This window comes from Cyrtonyx montezumae, unplaced genomic scaffold (assembly GCF_038088225.1).
Source record: "Cyrtonyx montezumae isolate F1298 unplaced genomic scaffold, pur_monq_1.0 scaffold_16, whole genome shotgun sequence".
In the NCBI taxonomy this organism is placed as follows: Eukaryota; Metazoa; Chordata; class Aves; order Galliformes; family Odontophoridae; genus Cyrtonyx; species Cyrtonyx montezumae.
In genome coordinates this window covers 13,457,761-13,477,470 of record NW_027071892.1, presented here as the reverse complement: position 1 = coordinate 13,477,470, position 19,710 = coordinate 13,457,761, and the positions used below count along the sequence as shown (strand labels likewise).

General features: G+C 45.9%; 1 protein-coding gene across 1 annotated transcript in view; it reads left to right on the top strand.

The window, feature by feature from the left end:
• The first annotated feature begins 5,009 nt into the window (after positions 1–5,009).
• The window catches only part of SUN1 (Sad1 and UNC84 domain containing 1), a 29,060-nt gene continuing 14,359 nt past the window's right edge, over positions 5,010–19,710 (top strand). Inside the window, exons 1-7 of the mRNA XM_065732934.1 lie at positions 5,010–5,084; positions 5,743–5,767; positions 10,358–10,454; positions 15,683–15,871; positions 16,197–16,387; positions 17,441–17,470; positions 17,563–17,757. Of these exons, the coding sequence (XP_065589006.1) occupies positions 10,378–10,454; positions 15,683–15,871; positions 16,197–16,387; positions 17,441–17,470; positions 17,563–17,757 (682 nt within the window). The 5' untranslated portion in view covers positions 5,010–5,084; positions 5,743–5,767; positions 10,358–10,377. The remainder of the gene's footprint in view (positions 5,085–5,742; positions 5,768–10,357; positions 10,455–15,682; positions 15,872–16,196; positions 16,388–17,440; positions 17,471–17,562; positions 17,758–19,710) is intronic.

The window sequence follows — 19,710 nt, the reverse complement described above, 5'->3', positions numbered from 1 at the left end:
TCTGCACATCTTTTGAGTGAGCTGCATTTGGAATCTGGATGATCCTGGATTGCCTTCATGTTTCATTTGCTCAATGTCAGCTGAGCAATAAAGAGAGATTTTTTTCCCGTAGAAGTTCAGTATTAGCTCATTTATAACTCAGGTTGGCACAACCCTATGTTCTTTGCCATGGGAGCAGTTCTTTGTATTTACCAGCAATAAAACAACATTTTAATTCACTTTGCATTGGAAGCTTTCTAAATAAAAGGTTTAAAAGAAGAATATTTTTCAAGAATTTGACACTATTTCTATTTGCAAAAGCTCATTTATTTTAGAAAGTAATATTCTGATGTCAAATATATTGATGTTGCTCAGTGAGCATTCAGACTTCCACGGAGCGTTTCAGACTCTGGCTGATATTCAGGCTTTGCAGTCACATCAGTGAGGATCAGTTTTACCAGAAATAGAGACAGCCAAACTTCTGTTGCATAATGCAGCAGAAATTTCGTGATGTTTTGAGTGTTGATTATGCTGGAATAACAGGGACATATTCTGAGTAGGTGTCACTAAAGGGGTGTTTTGTGTTGTCATTGTATTATGCTTTATGACTGAGAATAAAGCTGACATTTTTTAAATGAAGGGTTGGATGTGGCAGAAAATGTGCATTTTGTCATTTAGAGCACCAGCATTTCTGTTGCATTAATTAAATACGTGGTACCTGCACCTTTTATATTGACACTATAGTGCCTTGAGGGGCAAGACATATTTACATCCTACTTGGAAGTGAAATTTTCCAATATTAGGTGCTGGGTTTTTTGTGTTTTTAAGACAGTTTTACTGTAGAAAATGTGGGCTTTGGGTGTTCAGAGCTTTGTTTTTTTCACTTTCTCAGCTATGTAATGAAGTGAGCTTCTAGATTCCCACCAGAGTCGCAGTGGATACTGTGCTGTTTATTGCACACACACAAAGTCGTGGAGAATCAGATTCTTCTTTTTGTTTTTATTTTTTAAATTACTTGTTTTTTAGGCAAAAGTGCTTTCTGTCTTCATCTCCCGAATGCCTTGGCTTTGTATCAAGTCTAAAAATAGGCTTTGCAAGGCTTGGCAATGTTCCTTATGCTATAGGAAGTCCTCATGTTTGCTTATCTTTCTGAGCAAACGGTTACTTTTTCCCACTGAGGATCTACTTGGTAACCAAACTGTGGTCTACTTTCGTACCCACCTGCATTCTCAAAAAATATTTCAGAGAAGAGATACAGAAAACAAGCTGTTTTCTGTGTGTTGTTTTAGTTGACTAACGACAATTAGAATTATGTGGCTCAGTATAACTACAGGGTTGGCTGAACTTCCCAAAAGGTGCAATAAATAACCACTAAAAAACATTACACTGGATAAAGAGGTTGTGGAGTGCTGGGCAACCTGTTCTACCTGCCCCAACGTGAGCAGGGATGTGCCCTCCAAGGTCCCTCCCAGCCCCAACAGCTCTGTGATTCTGCAGCATATCACTCTTGTGATCTTCTTTATAAACCTGCTCTCAAGCGTGGGATTAGGGAAGAGAGAAAGGAGTATCTTCTTAAGGGAGGTGAAATACAAACTGAAGCTAACTACTGGTGTTAAGAGCCAAAGGATTCGTGGAGCACTACATTTCAGTTGGCTGGGATGTGTTTTTTGTCTGCGTGTGTTACCTTTCAGAACAGTCCATTGTGGGATGCCCCCTGAACGAAAATCTCCGCATCATCCAACAGAACAGCTTTTATTCTTAGAGCCAGGAAAGCTGTGTGAACAAAATATTCTGACAGCCTTCCTGAAGACATGCTCAACAGAAGCTGATCTTAGTTTACTCGTCTATGCTAAGCTGAACATCCTCCACTATGCTCTTTTATTAGATAGCATTGTGGGCACAGGACTTCAGCGATGTGCAACCTTGGTTATAGTCTTCCACTCCTCATCTTAGATACCCTCCCTTTCTCAGATCCCTTCATGAAGTATAACAATGAATTCTCTGATGGATGATGTCAAAACCTGGGTTTTAAAGTTACTTTGGTTCCGGTCTTTCTGATTCAGCCCCTTGTCGTGTCAGTAGATACACAACTGAAATGCAGAATTGTTTTCAGTCTTGCTGGCTCATCTATGACCGTGTGCTACATTTTATTTGGGTTCATTTTCTAGTGCTATTGCGATCCATATTCATTACATAAGTTTTAAGCAAGGACAATTTTTCTCGAGCAAAACAGTTATCTCAAGCTTCCAGACTCTATAGATAAGCAGACTTAGCCCTGCCCTTCCTGTGATGAACATATGGACTCCTGTCTGTCATCCTTGCAAGCTACAAGACCTGTCGTGGAGGATCCCGTAAGTGCATATGTCTAACTGAGCATAGGCTTCAAAATGTTGGTTGAAATCCATTGATAAGACATTAAGGCAGCACTGTACAGTAGCACACCTCAACGCTGGGAGAAAGTCTGCATCTTAAGAGAGCAGTTTGGGGGGAGGCTGGGTGTTAAGGGTGTTCCAGATCCATCCACCTCTCGTCCTTAAGGGCCCCTCGGTAAGCTGCACGTTTCCTTGGAAGTGCTTTAGGCAGATTGCAGGCTGTGTGCCTGCAGGTGCAGCGTGCTGGCTAATCACACCACGCACTAATGCACCAGTCTGCTCCCCACCTACAGCTGGGTCTTCCACGTCTGCCAATCAAAGAGGCAGATTTAGTTTAGTTAGGACGGAAGCTTTGAGGAAACGATGGCAAAACAAATAGCAAAGTCTGCTTCTCCTAGCTGTGGCTCTCACCACCAGTACTATACTATTAGAGTGAACTGTGCCTTATATACTGGAACATATTGGTTAGAGTTCTGATTGCATGAGCTTTCCTTACTTTTGTGCAGGCAGAATAAACAGTGTTTGAGACATGAAGTAACATCTTGGCCTGTGGAAATCAACTGCTGACTTGAGAAAAGCAGTTTCTGTTCCATCGGCGGAATGTGTAAGGATCACTGAGTGGAAAAGTGAGTACCTGATGGCTTTTCCATAGAAGATGGGGTCAGAGCTGGTCTGGCTGGGTGCATAACAAGCTGATCCTTGCCTCAGTCCTTCACACAAAACACTATCCATGTTTTAAAGAGAGGGAAAAACATAAAGCAAAAAGTCCTTGTTATTAGGCAGCTGAAGCTCAACAAAAATTACAGTTAACAGGCTTGTGTCCACTTACTGAGATCAATCCCCCAGGGAAGCTCAAGAACTCAGTCACTGGGTTGAAGCAGCAGATGAGAGGAGAACGGCTGCTCTGTCAGCCTGTCTTGTATGTAATCGGCTTTTCTTGTTACAGCCTGAAATCCCCTGTAAGTCAGGACGATGGCAGGATCTAATGGCAAAACTGAATTGAAGTGCTTTGCAGCCCCCTCTTAACTGATCACCTAAGTGCTCCACGTGGAGCTCCCTTTCCTTTGGCTGACACCAGTGATGATGTGAAGAAGAGACCCTCATCAGGGTCCACAAAGTGACCATAAAGTGCAATGAAGCTGGTGAGAAACTTTTATTACCCAAGAAATCAGACTTCCAGACACTTCAGCCACTTCTCGTACTGGTGCAGTACACGATCACCTCTTTACCTCGCACAGAGAAAACACCACACTCACTCACACTGAAGAGTGCTTCCACAATATCCCCCAGCCCGGCACAGTGCCCTGCAGCCAGGGCTGACCACAGTGCTGCTGTGCCCTTGGCACTTCCAACCTGCACAGCAGGATGCTGTGCCCGGTATTACTGCTCAGAAACTCCTTGCTGCACCAGTGTCTGCCACAACTAGCCCATAACGTGAGGGCAACTAGAGAGATGCAGACCTCGGGTTGTCTGACCACGTGTTGCAGTTTCCCTGTACCCAGTGCCAAGTAACAAAGCGTTTTTTTTTACTCCCCTAAATTCCAAAGTGCCCTTTATGGAGCATTAAAACTGAAACATTTTCAATACGATCTATTTTTATTCATTTTTCTCCAGACTTCAGCCAATAAAATCGATCTCGTTTTACGTCCAGAGCTCAGTGCTGGAAGTTGAAAAGCTTTGAAATCATTTTTATTTGCTGCAGAGCAGTCTTCCTCTGAAATGTGGAAACAATTAGCTCTCGATGCGCACCAGCTTCTTTTAACTAAATTGGAATATTGGATCAAGTTTCACTCAAATTCGAGAAGCCAGATGCTCTCTATTGGCTCTATCGGAGCCAAGGGCTCTCCTCAAAGCCACGGAGCAGTGAAAGCTGAGTCTAGGCCGCCCTTCTCCAGGCTCTCTCGGCCTGGTCCCCAGGGAAAAAACAGCTGCCAGGGATGAGTGGGAGCAGCCCAGGAGCTGGAGCAGTGCCCAGGCAGTGCTGTGTGCCTCGTCCTGCCCTGCACAGAGCAGCCTTGGCTGTGCTCCAGTGGGACGGGAGGAGAAAGATCTTGAGAGGGCCTGGCCCGGTACCACCAAACCGTTTCAGAGAGATTTGAGCTAAGAAAAAGAAATATATATATATATACATTGTCCTGCCTGTCTTATGCATTTAAACGTTTTCTACTGCAGAGGCACAGGGAGGGATAATTCACCTTTCTGCGGTATTTACCCGTCCGCTGTGGGACTGACACACTGCGTGCCGTCCCCAGGTGTGCTGGGTCAGCTCAGCTTCGCTCCGGCACCCTGAAAACGCTCCTCCCAAATAAACAATAACTGCCCGACGTCAGCTGCAGTCTGACTGGACCGCCCTCACGCCCTTTTCTGCTTCCTAAGGGCGATATTCTCACCCGATCCGTACGCAAACGGGCACAGCAAGCGTCACACACCCGTGTACACGGAACTCCGGGGCCGCTACAAACCGCGCCCCATCGGCCCCACGACCCACGCGGGGCGGCGGGACGGGCACCGAGAGCGGCCGCGTGCGAGGGGCGGAGCGCGGCGGGGCCACGGGCGGGGACAGCGCTCCCTCGGGGCCGCCCAAAGCTCCTTCGGGAGGACGGGAAAACGGGGCGGGGTCTGCGGGCAGCGCGGGGCGGGGGCTCCCGGCGGCCTCAGTAATGCGGGCGGGGCGAAGCGAGCGCGATCCGTGCTGCCGCGGGCTCGGCCTTTCCTCCGCTCCGCCGGCGCCAGGTAACGACCACCCCGGGCGGCCGCGCCCGCGGCCCTTCCGCCGCGAGGCGGAGCTGCCCTACCTTGCCCTGCCCTGCTTTACCTGACCTTGCCTTGCCTGCGGGACGCGGCCTTCCGCGGTTGCGGGTGGGCGGCTCCCCTTTCTCTCGCGGGTTTCCCGTTCCTCGGAGCCGTTCGAAGCGCGCTGCGGTGGAGCTGCGCTGCCGGGCGTCCCGCCCCGCCCGGCTCTGCTCCGGCTCGTGGAGGGCCCCTCGGCTTCTGCCTCGCGTGGGGCGCGCTGTGAAACGCCTCTGCCCGCTCTCACAACCGAGCAGCGTCGCTCCGGTAACGGGCTTCGCCGTGCTGCGGTTCGCTCAGCCCTGCAGCGGAGGTGGCGGCGGCTCCGGGGCGGGCACAGCGGGTCTGTGTCTGACGGAGGGGACGGGCGCTCGCTTGGCCTCGCTGCGTGCCTCCTCTGCCTCCAAAAAACAAAGCACGGCGTGCCGCACAGGAGCGAACTTGATGGGCAAACTGCAGTCCCCTCGTCTCACCGTCTGCCTCGTCTCACCGTCTGCTTGTCACGTTAACATCTGACAAAAAAAAAAAAGAAAAGAAAAAGAAATCTGGCGTCCTTCCTTTGGTCGTTTTTTTAAAACTTGTCTGTCTTCTTGCTTTGCAGCCCTCTGCTTGAGGTCAGTGCTCCGGTGAGTGTACAGATTCGCATCTCGTTTCCTCCGGGGCCGTGCTGTTTGTTGATGCAGGGTGACGTGCTGGGGACCTCTCAGGGTGACGTGCTGGGGACCCTCGTTGCCATCTGTCCCTCTTCCCACCTCCACGTGTCCGCAGCTGTGGCACGTACCCCGCTGTCAGCAGCGGAAGCCTCACACAGAGCGTTGGGTTTCTTTTTTTCTGTTAGTTACTGCTTACGAGCGAAGTGAAGGATGCGGGAGCTCGCCGCTGAGTGCCTTTTGTTATCCCCGCGGAGCTCGATAAGCACGAGGCTCGCGTCCACGAGCGTGGAAAGGCGCGAGTTCCCTTCAGCAGGCGGCCCCGCGGACCGGCGGCCATTTTGCGCCTCACAGCGCGGCCTCCCCGGGCGCAGCTCTGCTCCTCAGTGGGACGCCGTGCCCGGCCAGGCCGTGCGCGCTCCTTCAAGCTGCGGCCGCTTCCAGCCGCCTTTGTGCAGCGGTGTGGAGGTCCCCGCTTCGTGTCGCCCCCCCCCGTAGCTCCCGCTTGGAGATGTCAGTTTTATCGCTGCTGCTGTTGTTGTGTTTCGCGGTGCGGTTTCGCCGATCGGTGTCTGAACGCGGCCCAGTGCAGCGTGGAGCTCTTTGCCCTTCAGCCTGTTGAGACTCGTAGTGATTCGGAGGCGTGGGAACGCTCCGTGGTGTGTATATTTAATGATGAAAAACAGGAGCCTTGCTGGTTATTCCAAAGAGTATAAAATTTGAAATTACGGATAAAAAAAATGGGTTGTTCTCAGGAACCGGAACGGTTACGTGCTCTGCTTCCATTGCTGTTAATAACAATTTGTCCTGAAGTTGATTTAACTTCGTGTGGCCATAGTGTATGAACTCATAAGCACTTAAATGAGCTTATTTACTTATAATAAATAAAAGTAGAGTGGGCTTTACACGAAGTAGTACTACCAACATCTTTCTAAAGCTACAGGCAGTTGATTTGTTTTCCTGTCAGTATTTGTCCCACCCCCAAAAAGGATACTGCCCAGGTATTGCTCAGGTACTGCCTTGCTTCCTTTGTGCCCTCTGCTGTGGCCCAGCAGTTACCACTTACAGGGTGGTCCGACAATTACAAAAGTTTTCTGGGACTTAGAAAATCAAAACCAAGCTTCCTGCTCCATACCTTCCTTGGGGCTCTGCTGGGCTTTATGAGATGATGTTTTTACTGCTTGCTTTGCCACAGAGGTGCTCCCTGATTCAGGAGGTGCTGGTATAGATCTGTCTGTGTGCTCAGAGAAGCGTACGAGGATGGGGCTTACCCTTGTCCTTGTGGTGTATATACAGTGAGTGTTTGGCACTGCCTCTGCTCTTCTGACCCAAAAGCCACTATCAAGGCATCATGCTGTCTGCAGTAAAACCAAGGAAGCTTGCTGCAGTGCTTCTGGGGCTTTGTTGAGGCTGTCTGGTCCTGAAAGTGATGATCAAATCCATAGCCCTGTTCAGGTAAACAGCCTTATGAAGCAGTGGTGTGGCCTCGTGTCACTCAGGCATTTGGTGTTCCACTTTCTCCTGGGACAGCCAAGGGACTTTTTGAAGGTAAATTCTACAGCCCTGATTATAGGGGTCCCTGGGCTTCCTTGTGTTCTGCCTGGTCTAGAATTTGGATGAGCTGCAATAGAGAGCTGATGCTTGAGATGATTGTTGTCATCTGCTTCCCCAAGAAGCAAACAGTCCAGCTGTCTCCTCAGTAGGAGTTTGGAGGCCAGTTTAAAAGTGCAAGAGAGATGGCAGTGGTATGGCAGAGCCGTCTAATCTCTGCTTTCTAGATGAAGTTTGTGCTTTTCAGTTGCCTTTAAATTGTCTTAAAGATTTTTACTGGTGCATTTTTAGGCAATTAGATGTTTTATGGGCTTTCTAAAAGGGAAAAGAGGTATACTCAGTTTGAGCCTAGTGGGACACAACAAAGCTGGGGCTCAGGCCTTTGTGAATCTGAGTCCCTGTGGATCGTGGGGATGTTTCATAAATCTCATGAGCCCCCAAATGTTGAAACTAGAGCAAAGCTCTGTGTCTGCCTCTCAGGTCCCCTGCCAAGTTGTGTGGCTTTAAAATTCCAAATTATTAAATTCTGTTTGTTTGGGTTTTTTTTTTTTTTGCTGCAGTTGTATAGGAAAGATTTGTAAACAAGAGGAACTAATGGGCTGGGTGAACAGAGGAGTGCTGCCAGGCAGAAGTGAACACATTAGAGGGAGTTACTGCTTTCCACCCACACCTGGTTTGCTCTGGAGAATCCAAATCTCTGCAGAGTGATTTCTGGCTGTGGGGTGGTGCACCTCTTACCTTTGCTGGAGATCTTTGTGCTGTGAAAGCCAGCTGTCGTTAGACCTGAGCGTGGATGCAGCCAGAGCTTTTTAGCTAGTGGTGCCGTTGTGTACATTTTATGGAAATAAATGTTATATTTCAAGGTTTAATAAGTAATTCAGGTTCTACCGCTTAATTTCAACTAAAGGGAGAGCTTTTGGAAAGGCAGAAAGACCAGGAGAAGCCTGTACCTCTGTGTTGTTTTTCCAAGTCTGCCTCTGCCCCATCCGTGTGAGCGGCGGGGACGCAGGGAGGAGCTGGGTAGCTGTGGAAATATTGAGGCTATGTGAGAAAACCCTGGATGTTAAAAGCATGACAGCAGGTGTTGAACTGCCAGTTAGAAGCTAGCTCTATTGGTGAAATGGTGCATGTGCTAAGGACGTCAGTAGAAGCTGAGCAGGGTGGTGTCCCAGTTCAGGCAGATCAGCAGTTACCATGGCTTCAGTAGACGCGCGTCTATGAGAGATCAGTTTTGTTGTGCAAAACAAGCGCTGTCAGTTCCCAGTGTCCCTCATCTTCAAGTTCTGTGTTCCCACTTTCATTACTGGGGGAATCACTGCTCTTCAGTCTCCGTTTCTGTGGTTAAAGCAGGCGCTGCTGTTGCAGTGGCAGCTGTGCGTTCCAGCAGCGTTCTGTGCTTACTCGAGCAGAGAACCAGACTGCCCTGCCCATACTTGCTCACTGCTGGCTGAAGCTTCCTCTGAATAAGTAAACAAACTTGTTACACGAACCACTGAAAGCGTGATGGCTCTGGGACAAGTGAAGCAAGTTTAGGGAAAGACCATTTGGGGGAAATGTCATCTTTGTGATCTCCAAAACCAAATGTGTAAAGAGCAGAAGAGACCTTATTCCTCAGTGACCCCACAGAGCTGCCTGTGTTCAGGAAGCTACAACGCTCAGCTCTGTAAATTTTGATTTAATAACAAGCAGGAAGCTTGGTTGTCAGCAGCGAAGGAAGTCCCCTCCTACTTCATTGACATCAGGATTTGGAGACTGCAGAGGGAGTGGCACAGAGTCCTTCAGTGTTAGTGCAGAAGTTCCCTTCTGATCTGGCACTCTGTGCCTGTCATCTCTGTGTTTTACGTATAGTCTACCAAGAAAATTTCAGAACAACACACAGCATCCCTAAAGTGAGATACTCGTTGATATTTTGTTTGCGAGAATTGAAACGTGGCCAGGGACATTTCTATTTGAGTTAGGCACGTCAGTACAGCTGTGTGCAGTATCCTTTTCTGCTGTTGAAACAGGAGCTGTAGATGAGCTGGAAATAGCCAGGATTCCCCACTGCCGATCCACAGCAGCACGATCCCCTTCTCTTAGCCACTATCAGAGGACTCCTCTAGGAAAGCAGCGTTTTTCTTATGGCTAATTGAGGAGAGAAGGTCTTGAGGTTTTGTTTGTTTTGTTTTTTCTTTTTGCAAATATTTTGAAATTAAAGGTCAGTTTATACCACACTACAAATAGTCACACGAGTTTCTTGATAGTGCACGACCAGGCTTTTCCTTCTTGAAGCTCTGATGCCTTTGGAAGGCTCCATAGAGGGTTTTATGTTTTGTTTGGGGGCACTGTGGTTTTTTTTTTCTTTGCACGTTGGCACTGAGGACAGTTCTGGCAGCACGAGTCATTTTGCAGTTGGCCCTTCAGTAGGGGTGTGTATCCAGTGTTTCTATTACCACAGTAAGTTAACTGTTAACAAATATAACAAGTCAGTGTGAAACACGTGAAGCCTCCTCACTGCTTGCCAAGGGTCAAGCAATTTCAGTATATGTGAAAACTTGAGAAAGCTTTGTGTATTGAGCTCCGCCGCGCTGTGCTCAGCGGCCTTTGGAAGCAAAGCTCTTTGAGGAGACCTGAAAGCATGGCCAACATGTGGCTGCTTAGCTTTTGGGCCTGGCAGTATCATTAGCTCATGTGGAAGCGGTGCAGTGTAGTTGTGGTAAAGCCTCTGCTCATGTTATAGCATGGTTCCAGAGAACTTGGGAATGACCTGAAATAGACTGTCATAAAAAGAAAAAACTCACCAGCATCCCACCAAGCCTGCAGTCACTTCAGAAGTACACTGAGCTTCATGTGGTCCCAGTAAGGGCTGTGTAGCTCTGGCAGCTGAATGCTGAAACACCGAGAGCTCCATGTTTTTGGTATCGGTAACTTGAGTGATTTCAATACTTGGAAACACAGGCTGAACAATGCAAGGGCTCCTACATTGGCTTTATGTAGTTGTAAGTCATTGCATCGCTTTATTTTCACCTTTTACAGTATGATTTGAAACTGCCACCATGGACTTTTCACGTCTACATATGTACACTCCTCCCCAGTGTACGCCAGAGAACACTGGCTATACTTATGCACTCAGGTGAGATCTTTTTTTCCTCTTATAGAGAAACTGTATGTTCTCTGAATGTTGTTACTTCTGGAATAGCTCTCATGGTAAGTAGAAAGAAACTTGCTTTAAGGAGTCTGTTCTGGAAATGGCTTGCATCCTCAGTGTATGTGCTGAGCTGATGGGACAGTGCCTAAGGTAATGACTCAGTGTTTATTAGTTGCTATGGGTAAATGAGTCTCCACCTAGTTACACTTTCTATTTTGTCAGAATGTCACCAAATTCTTACATATTTGTTAGAGAAAATGTTGCTAATATGTCCGTATTGCTGCTGGTGTGGGGTCTGTGTAGAATCAAAACTGCCTGTTGTGTAAATCTAAAAATCTATTCTAATGAACTTTTCTTGTGGTTTTCAATAATCTGACTGTTAGGTTGTACTTAAATCATTTCAGCTTTCCTACAAAGAGCTGTGCAGTGCTCACTGGTGCCTCCACTGCGCAGTCCAGACGGGTTGCTGCGATGCCCGTTGGACTTTTTGAATGCTAACAGAGCAGATTGCTTGCTGATTACATCCACCTCGTTTTCCTGTTAATTAATGCATTTTGAAGCTGGTATGCATGTATGGGTCTCACTGCTTTGCCTGATTTCAGCTTTAAAAGAAAATTGTTCATTAAGGTGGAGTGAGATTCGTTTCTTCTGTGCCCATATACCATTGTTGTGCGTGTGTTAATTTGGTATTTTGTTTTGGGAACGCTTGGCTTCTTGCCCATAAACCCTATAATTATGAGATCACCAGTTAATACTAATTCTTCCCTTTGTATCTTCTAAGGCTGTGTAGCTTCCTCATTTTCAGGATGGGGGGGGGCAGCATTTTCGTAACTATATACTGACGTCAGTAATTTTTTTGCAGAATTGGATGCATCTGTGTTTTACCCATTAAAACCAATTGCAACTGTTCCTTGAGTTTTAAAGAAGCGTTGTTGCAATGCTTTTAATACGGGTGTGCTTTCCAGCATCAAGAAAGAGCATGCAGGACTGCACATGGGATGCCTCTGGTTCCTTATAGGTGCTTTAGGCAGTTTGTTTCGTTTGATTTGATGTCCCTGAGGATATCTTTGTTTAAAAGAGCTGCAAAATTTTCATCTCATGGGATTTCTTTTCCTGAGTTGTGTTTTTGTCTGAAACAATACTATTGTTTCATGTGCAATCTTTCCCTCAGTAACTGCTTTTTATTGGAGTGGGGAAAAAAATAGAACTTGGTATTAATGTAATTTCTGGGCCTTTATGTGTGTGTCTTCCAAAGAATATTAAAGAAGAGAAGCTCGCTGGCACGATCCCACTGCTGTGGGGTTGGAACCAAGTCCAGCTCAGCTTCTGTCGGTGCCCATTGTTAGATATGGGTTTGTTTCTCTCCCAAGCAGACAGTGCTGTATGAGCAAGGCTGCAGGGACAGAGTCCTGTTAGAAATCTGGAGTACGGTTCATTTTGATGGTAGATTTTGTGTAGAAAGTAACTGGGGCGTTTGAGTTCCTGCATAAACAAAGACGGGTGTGTTGCAGAACTGAGGAATTGTGAAGGTGTTGTGGAAGGGGAAAGTTGCATCTGTTGAAGCTTTCTGACATTGTAACTGTGACCTTTAAAACGTTAAGGTAGTGTGGGAGGCTGCTTGGTGCGGGGCTGCAGGGAGCACACCGCAGTCTTGCTGCGTCTCTGCGTGCACATGCACGGTGTGCTGCTTGTCTCATGAACAGAGCCAGTGGTCAAAGAACATTTGAATAATCCAAAGAAAGGGTGAGTTCAGCAGAGCTGATAATCTGAAGTGTTGCTGTGCTGAAGCTCGCTCCTTCTGCCCTGCCTGCGTTGGCTCTGCGTGAGATCTGATAACGCTTGTTCTGCTTTTAGCAATTGGATCTTCACGAGATCTGAGTTCCTCTGTAGAAAATTGCTTGTGTGCATAGCACTGCAGGAAAGTTCATTGAAGTTAGATGGGCAGCTCTATTAATAGCTCTGTGCTACAACCTATTAAAAGGATTTCTATTAATACTCACGGTGATTACTTTGTATTCATAACAGTAGAGGTTCTGCTTTGTGCTTTTAATCTTCCAGCTCAAATCAGAAAAGCACTGAACTGAAATAACTAAATAACCTTTGTCCTCCTCAAGCCACAAGTCAGACCTGTGGGTCTCCCTCAGTTGTCAGCGTGTCGTTTCCTTCCCACTGCTCAGGCCGCTCTCTCCTTGTAGTCACTCATCTCTGGGATGCCCTTTCTGTACTTCTCAGGTACTTCAGCACTTGTTTCTCTTTCCAAACGTAGTAAGATGTTGGTTTAACTTTTGTCTCCCTGAGTTACATCACGCGCACCTTTTTGTAAAAGTGGATTGGTAGGAGACTGTATGTATTTCTTTTTCTTGCACGCACTCGGACTGATCGAGGCAATAACTAAAACTCAAGGTAGTGTCCTTTGTCAATTAATGTGGTACTCTCCTCAGAAAGCATATGAACAGTCACATACTGTTTATATGCACGTGATGTCTGTTTGGCTCTTGGTCTCCTAGGTGCACTGCATTCTTCTCTTAACGACTTAGGATTGTGACAGCATTACTACCCACTTCTTCCCAGAGGGCACTTACAAACTGCATTTCCAGGCCTTCAGACAGGGGTATGTGTGCTAAACCCGCAGGCCTTGTTTTTGTTGCACTTACTGAGTTACAGTTTGGAATTACCCCACTGGAGTGCGGGGCTTCATGTGAAGGAGGCACCACAGCAACAGCTATGGAGCTGGGAACGGATGCAGGGCTGGTGAAGTCAACGTGTGTGCCAGCAGCCAGGGGAGCTGACTGCCAGGAGGAAGGAGCCCTGCTGCCCTGCTAGAGGTTACCTGGGAGCATAGGCTAATCACATCCTGCCTTTAAGAAGTTTTTTGGTTAGCCATATGCATTTGGTAGGAGTGGTATCAATGTGCAGATTCATTTCTGAAAGAAAAGCCTGGTGTTGTTTTTCTTTTCAGTTTATTCAATGCTGTGTCTTTTCTGTGGAAGGAAAAGTTTGAAAACTGAGGTGGCAAGTTAGGAGATATTTCCATACTGTCCTGCTTTTGGAGGCTTTCTTTCAATATAAGGAGAGAGATTTTCCTGCACAAAGCTCTCTTTTAGCTTAGAGGAGAAGATACAGTGACTTTCTATTTTCAGGATTTTGCTGAAGGTGGAAGGGCCCAACTCCAAGCTGTGGATTCAACCCAAACTGGTGTCAGTGCTCAGAGATACCTAATAACAACAAGTGTTCACAAACAGAAACAAATTGAGCTGGTTCCAGCTGTCGGCTTGCCCTTTGTGTTCTTGTGAATTGGGGATCTGTAAGAAGTGCTGGGGGTAGATGAGGATAAACAAATGTGCAGTGGCAAATGTAAATAGCAAAGTGAGTTCTGAAACAAGTGTTTAGGGAGGGACCTGACTGTAAACTATTGAGGCTCTGACAATTTCAGAATGAACAACAGGAAGAGCCACATATAACCTGCCTTCTCACTTGACATCTGTCAGAATGCATCATGTCTCTATTATTTTGGAGAACACTGAATAAATTGTTATTCTGTGCCTTTCCACATGTCAGTTAAATCTACTTTCACACAAGGAAGCTCCTGTCTATTTCGTCTTTCTCTTACCCCAAATATAGAGAAGGATTAATGAGTACAGCTTGTGCAGGAAAGCATGCTGGGTTTATCTGAAGTGGAGCTTGAGACTCCTGCCTTCCCAAGGTTGTGCTCTGTATGGGCAGTTCTGGCAGGGCAGATCAGTGAGATGGAGCAGGTGGTGCCACAGGCCTGCTGCAAAGCCTGGTACCTTTGGGCAATAGAAGTTATTTCAGACAAACCAGTCCTGTCCTGTGGGCTGCATGCCTGCTTGCTGCTGAGCACCCAGCTGTCTTCCTGCAGGGCACTGTCTGGATTAGGATGTTGAGGTGGCAGAAGTTTCATGAGTGTGCTCTAACTGTTGTATCTTACATGTGAGTCAGAAAACTCACTTCAGAAGCACCCACCTCATCAGAACTAAGTCACTGCTTTACGTGCCACTGCTAGGACTTCCAATGTTAATTTATTTGCATGCCAGAATAATACTTTCCATATCAGATGTTTGCTTTGTAACGTTCTGCGACTTTCATGCACTGTGAGAAAAGTATTTGCATTCAAAAGATTGTTTTTTGCAGAAATTCTTTTTGCAGCAGCTGTTCATATTCTGGAAAGCATCCATTTCATATTGATAACACAGTAAAATCTGTTGAGCTCTACTTTATTTGCTTGTGCCAGAGGCTTTTGTAGGAAGGAGCCTCTAGTAACACTTCATACCCTCTCTGTCTTCTTTTTTTTTCTTTTTTAATCTCCCTCATAAACAAAAGAAAGGGGTGGGGAAATAGAAGGGAAGCCAACCCCAGTACTGCTGTTCCAGCTGTGTATCCCTGTGCCCAGAAGGAAGCAGGCTCCATTGGAGGGCTGGCCTAGAGCAATTATATTTTGGTACTTTGGTTCACTGAGCTGAGCAGTTCTGGGAGCCGAGCTTCTGCTGCACAGCATCCTGTAGTGACAAGCTTTGCTCAGTTACATAACTGAATGTTACTTTCATTGCTAGTACAAGTATTCTGCTTTAGGCTAAACTTCTGTTTTAGTAAATGCATGTCTTATTGATTCTTCTGCTTAATCTGTTTGTTTTTGCCTTGCTTTGCTATTGCTGCTCTGTCTTCGTTGTGAGATCTCATGAAGCTTCTGAGAGAATCAAGTGTAAGAGCATGGATTAGATCTCTGGGATAATGGAGTGAAGCTTATGTATATATTTGCCTTTGTGGGATGAAACAACAAGCAAAAAATTAAATAAAAAAAGAAAAAAGAACATTGTTTTCCCTTGTGACTTAGGATGCATCATGATTTTTTTTATTTGCAACTAGGAATAGGAAAGAAGTGTTGTCATAAACGGTTTTATCTCTTAAATTGGTCCTCAAAGTACTGTGTCTGAGGCTGCACAATGCTTGCTCTGGCTCAGCTGCACACGTGGTTTCCATGGTAGTGTGATTTGCCTTCTGTTGTTAAACTTGCCATACGAATTGCTCTTTGTGCTCCTTAGTGATCTGAGTAATACTGCATATCTTGTGGAACTTGCTCCATAACTCTGGAAAAACTGTTTTTAATTGAAACCCAGTCTAGCTTGAGGGGCATGCTTATTTCTAGGGGATTTTCTCTTGAACTCTAACTTTCGTGTTCTTTTTTTTTTTTTTAGTTCAAGTTATTCTTCAGATGCTTTGGATTTTGAGATCGAACACAAAATAGATCCAGTGTTTGATTCACCAAGAATGTCTCGGCGTAGTTTACGGTTAGCTGCTGCAGGATCTGTTAAATCAGATAATGCTCAAATCCTTCATGACAGCTCTTACAAGGGGAGCATGACTTTCAGGGATCAATCTTCTAAGTAAGCATTTTCTATCACAAATTAGTTTGTTGGCTGGGGTCCTGAGAATTTCTGTTTGAACATGATCATACAGTAATGGATTACTCACTGTTTTATTTCTTGTTCTCAGTGTTTAATATCATAACTTACAGTGTATAGTTTACAAATGAAGTCTTCAAAGCTGTAGATGCTTAGAAGTAAGAATTTCCTCTCAAACCTGATTGTGTCTGTCTGGCCACATCAGTGTGGAAAAAGCTTGTCTTTTTATTAAACTTTATTTGGAATTGAGAGAAACAAACTTCTATGTTTTAGTGCTATGTCTTTTTTTGTTTTCTTTGCTTTCTAGGATGCTGAAGCAGCGCAAAAGCATAAATAAACAGTCTGGAAGTGTGAGAGAGATGCTAAGGAAGAATCGCTCCAGCTCTCCCATTTTTAACCAAAGCAGTTTCCTTAGACGTGCCAGGGATACATCAATGGTATCCACTGTGTTGGATGAGTCTTCGATTCGAGAGCAGACAGAAATTGATCATTTCTGGGGTAGGTCATGAATGCCATTGGTCACATCAGACTGTAAAACTGCTTATCATTTGTGTGAACATGTTCACATCTCCCATTTCCTGCTCACCCTCTTTTCCATCTGCCCCCTTCACGTACTGTTACTGTAGGTGTGTGCTTTGTTAAGGTGCCTGCTGGAAGTTTGCACTCCATTGCATGAACTTGATTGTGCTAGCATAGCCAACATAGTTCATGGTGCAAATTGAAGCTGTTTATCTGTCTTCAAAATGGTCATAGAATAGACACATGACATAATGAAGTTTCTCTTGAGAAAGCAAAGGAAAAGCATGTTTGTTTGTTACAGGCAGAAGTGTGTACCTTAATCTGAAAGTTTGAAATTAGTGATACCTCAGGATTTCCTGAGGGATTTTTGTGTGTGATTGATTAGTTATTGTTCCCAAGTATGTGCAAACATCCTTTTCTGGAGTCATCCTCTTCTTCTGACGAGAAAATGAGTCTCCATAAAGTGTCCTGTAAGAGATCAGCAGTGTACTGTAGCACCCAGCTCATACTGCTTGTTTCTTGTTGGGTGTCTGCAACTGTCCCGGAGTTAGAATGTGAAGAATTGTTTCATAGTAGGAAGTGTGATAAGATTTAGACTACTTGTCTGTGGTAGTGCTACGTTTTTAAGATCCTGTTTCAAAAGTAATTATTTAGCAAGAAAAAAGGTGCAAGCTTGTAATTAACTGCTTTGAAGTTAAATGAGAGCTGAGAAAATGTGTAATTGTCATTCATACTCAGCTGGGCTGCTTCTGTGACAGGACACTTTTCATAAGCTGTTAGCCTACTACAGTACTATACGTGGTGTAGGGAACCTGCTTTGGCAGGGGAGGTTGGACTCGATCCCTTGAGGTCCCTTCCAACCCCTGATACTATATGGCTATATATCGCATGATGGACTGAAAAATCTTAGCTCTTCAAGTGACTTTTCTTTGCTTAGTGGACCCCTGCTTTGAGTTTGCATCAGATATCGTGGTTGCTCATGGGGCTTTTCCTTCATTTGTGAACACACTTGTTTTTCTTTCTTCTTTGAAGGCCTTGATGACGACGATGGTGACCCGGAAGGTAACTATCCTGTTCTTTTTCTTCTCTGTGCATTCTGGTAACTAGTGATGTTAGTAATTCTTGCACTGAATGTTCTACTCTTTGTTCGCTAGGTAGTGGCACCACGTTCTTGCAGGGAAATGGAGACGTAGCAACAGCAGAAACACAGACTCCTGTGATAAATGGGTACACCTGCAGTGACTGCAGCATGCTTTCTGAACGGAAGGAGGTTCTCACAGCATACTCTACTTCTTCTGTGCCATCTTCCAGAATTTACTCAAGGGACAGGAGCCAGAAACATGCAGCTAGTAAGTAACTATTCTCCTCTGCTTTCCCCATGTAGCAAAATAGGATATGGCTTAGTTGGTACATTTTCTACGTAGTGCTAGTTAAGTGCGTTTGTTTTCTACCCTGTTACATTTATCAGTAATGAAATTCTCATTATTCTTTTTATAAAGTACCTTTTACATATTGGTTGAACCTCCTAGTATCCTAATAAGTTATATGTTTAAACTGATACAGCATGCAATGGGTTGTTCATTCAACACAGTTGTTTAGATGTCTCTTGATCTCTTATTGGACCTACATTTGTCTGTCTGGATTTTCAAATAGGAACTTTTTCAATGCAGTCCAATTTCTTATGTGATTTGAATTTTCAAGATGGAGCAGAGCTACTATTTCAGAAATTTCCTGGTCAATGAAAGCACTGCTGAGGAAGAATTCTTTCTTCTCACATGACTTCCCAGTGTAGTAGTGTTTTTTTTTTAAGAGTTGAACCTCAGCCACTTCAACAATTGAACTCCAAAGGGTAAAACTGTTTTCAAGTAGACTTGTAGTGACTACATCCTTGAAACGTGAAGCTATATCTTCTCTAAATAAGGTTCTGCCTTTCCAAGGCAACCTCATAGGTTCATAGGTTCATAAGGTTGGAAAGGACCTACAAGATCATCTAGTCCAACCATCCTCCTATCACTATCCCTACCCAACTACTAAATCAAATCCTTTAGCACCTCATCTAAACGCTTCTTGAACAGCGCTAGGGACGGTGCCTCAACCACCTCCCTAGGCAGGCCATCCCAGTGCCTGACCACTCTTTCAGAAAAGAAATGCTTCCTGAGGTCTAATCTAAATCTTCCCTGGCGCAACTTGTGGCCATTCCCTCTCGTCCTGTCATCATTTATCAGGGAGAAGAGGCCCACCCTCTCCTCACCACAACCCCCCTTCAGGAAGTGGTAGAGTGCAATAAAGTCTCCTGAGCCTCCTCTTCTCCAGACTAAACAATCCCAGCTCCCTCAGCCGCTCCTCATAAGACTTGTGCTCCAGGCCCCTCACCAGTTTTGTTGCCCTTCTCTGAACACGCTCCAGGGCCTCAATGTCCTTCTTGTAGTGAGGGGCCCAAAACTGAACACAGTACTCGAGGTGCGGCCGTACCAGAGCTGAGTACAGGGGGATGATCACCTCCCTGCTCCTGCTGGCTACACTATTTCTAATACAGGCCAGGATGCTGTTGGCCTTCTTGGCCACCTGGGCACAATGCCAGCTCATGTTAAGCCGAGTATCAACCAACACCCCCAGGTCCTTTTCCTCTCTACATTCTTCAAGCCATTCTGCCCCAAGCTTATAGCATTGCATGGGGTTATTGTGGCCAAAGTGCAGGACCCGGCACTTGGTCTTATTGAACCTCATCCCATTTTGCTCAGCCCAGCTGTTCAGCCTATCCAAATCCCTCTGAAGGGCCTCCCTACCCTCAGGCAGTTTGACACATCCTCCCAACTTGGTGTCATCTGCAAACTTACTGAGGGTACACTCAATTCCCTCATCTAGGTCATCAATACAGATATTAAACAAGATGGGCCCCAAAACTGACCCTTGGGGGACACCACTTGTAACAGGACGCCAGCTGGACTTAACTCCATTAACTACTACCCTCTGGGCACAGCCCTCCAGCCAGTTCTCCACCCAGAGAAGAGTGAACCTGTCCACACCACGGGCTGCCAGTTTCCTCAGGAGAATACTGTGGGAGACCGTGTCGAAGGCCTTGCTGAAGTCCAGGTAGACTACATCAACAGCCTTTCCCTCATCTACCTGTCTGGTCACCCAGTCATAGAAGGAGATGAGGTTGGACAAGCATGACCTGCCCTTGCTGAACCCGTGCTGGCTGGGTCTGATCCCCTGGTTGCCATGCACGTGTCGTGTGATTTCCCTCAAGATCATCTGCTCCATAACTTTCCCTGATACCGAGGTCAGGCTGACAGGCCTGT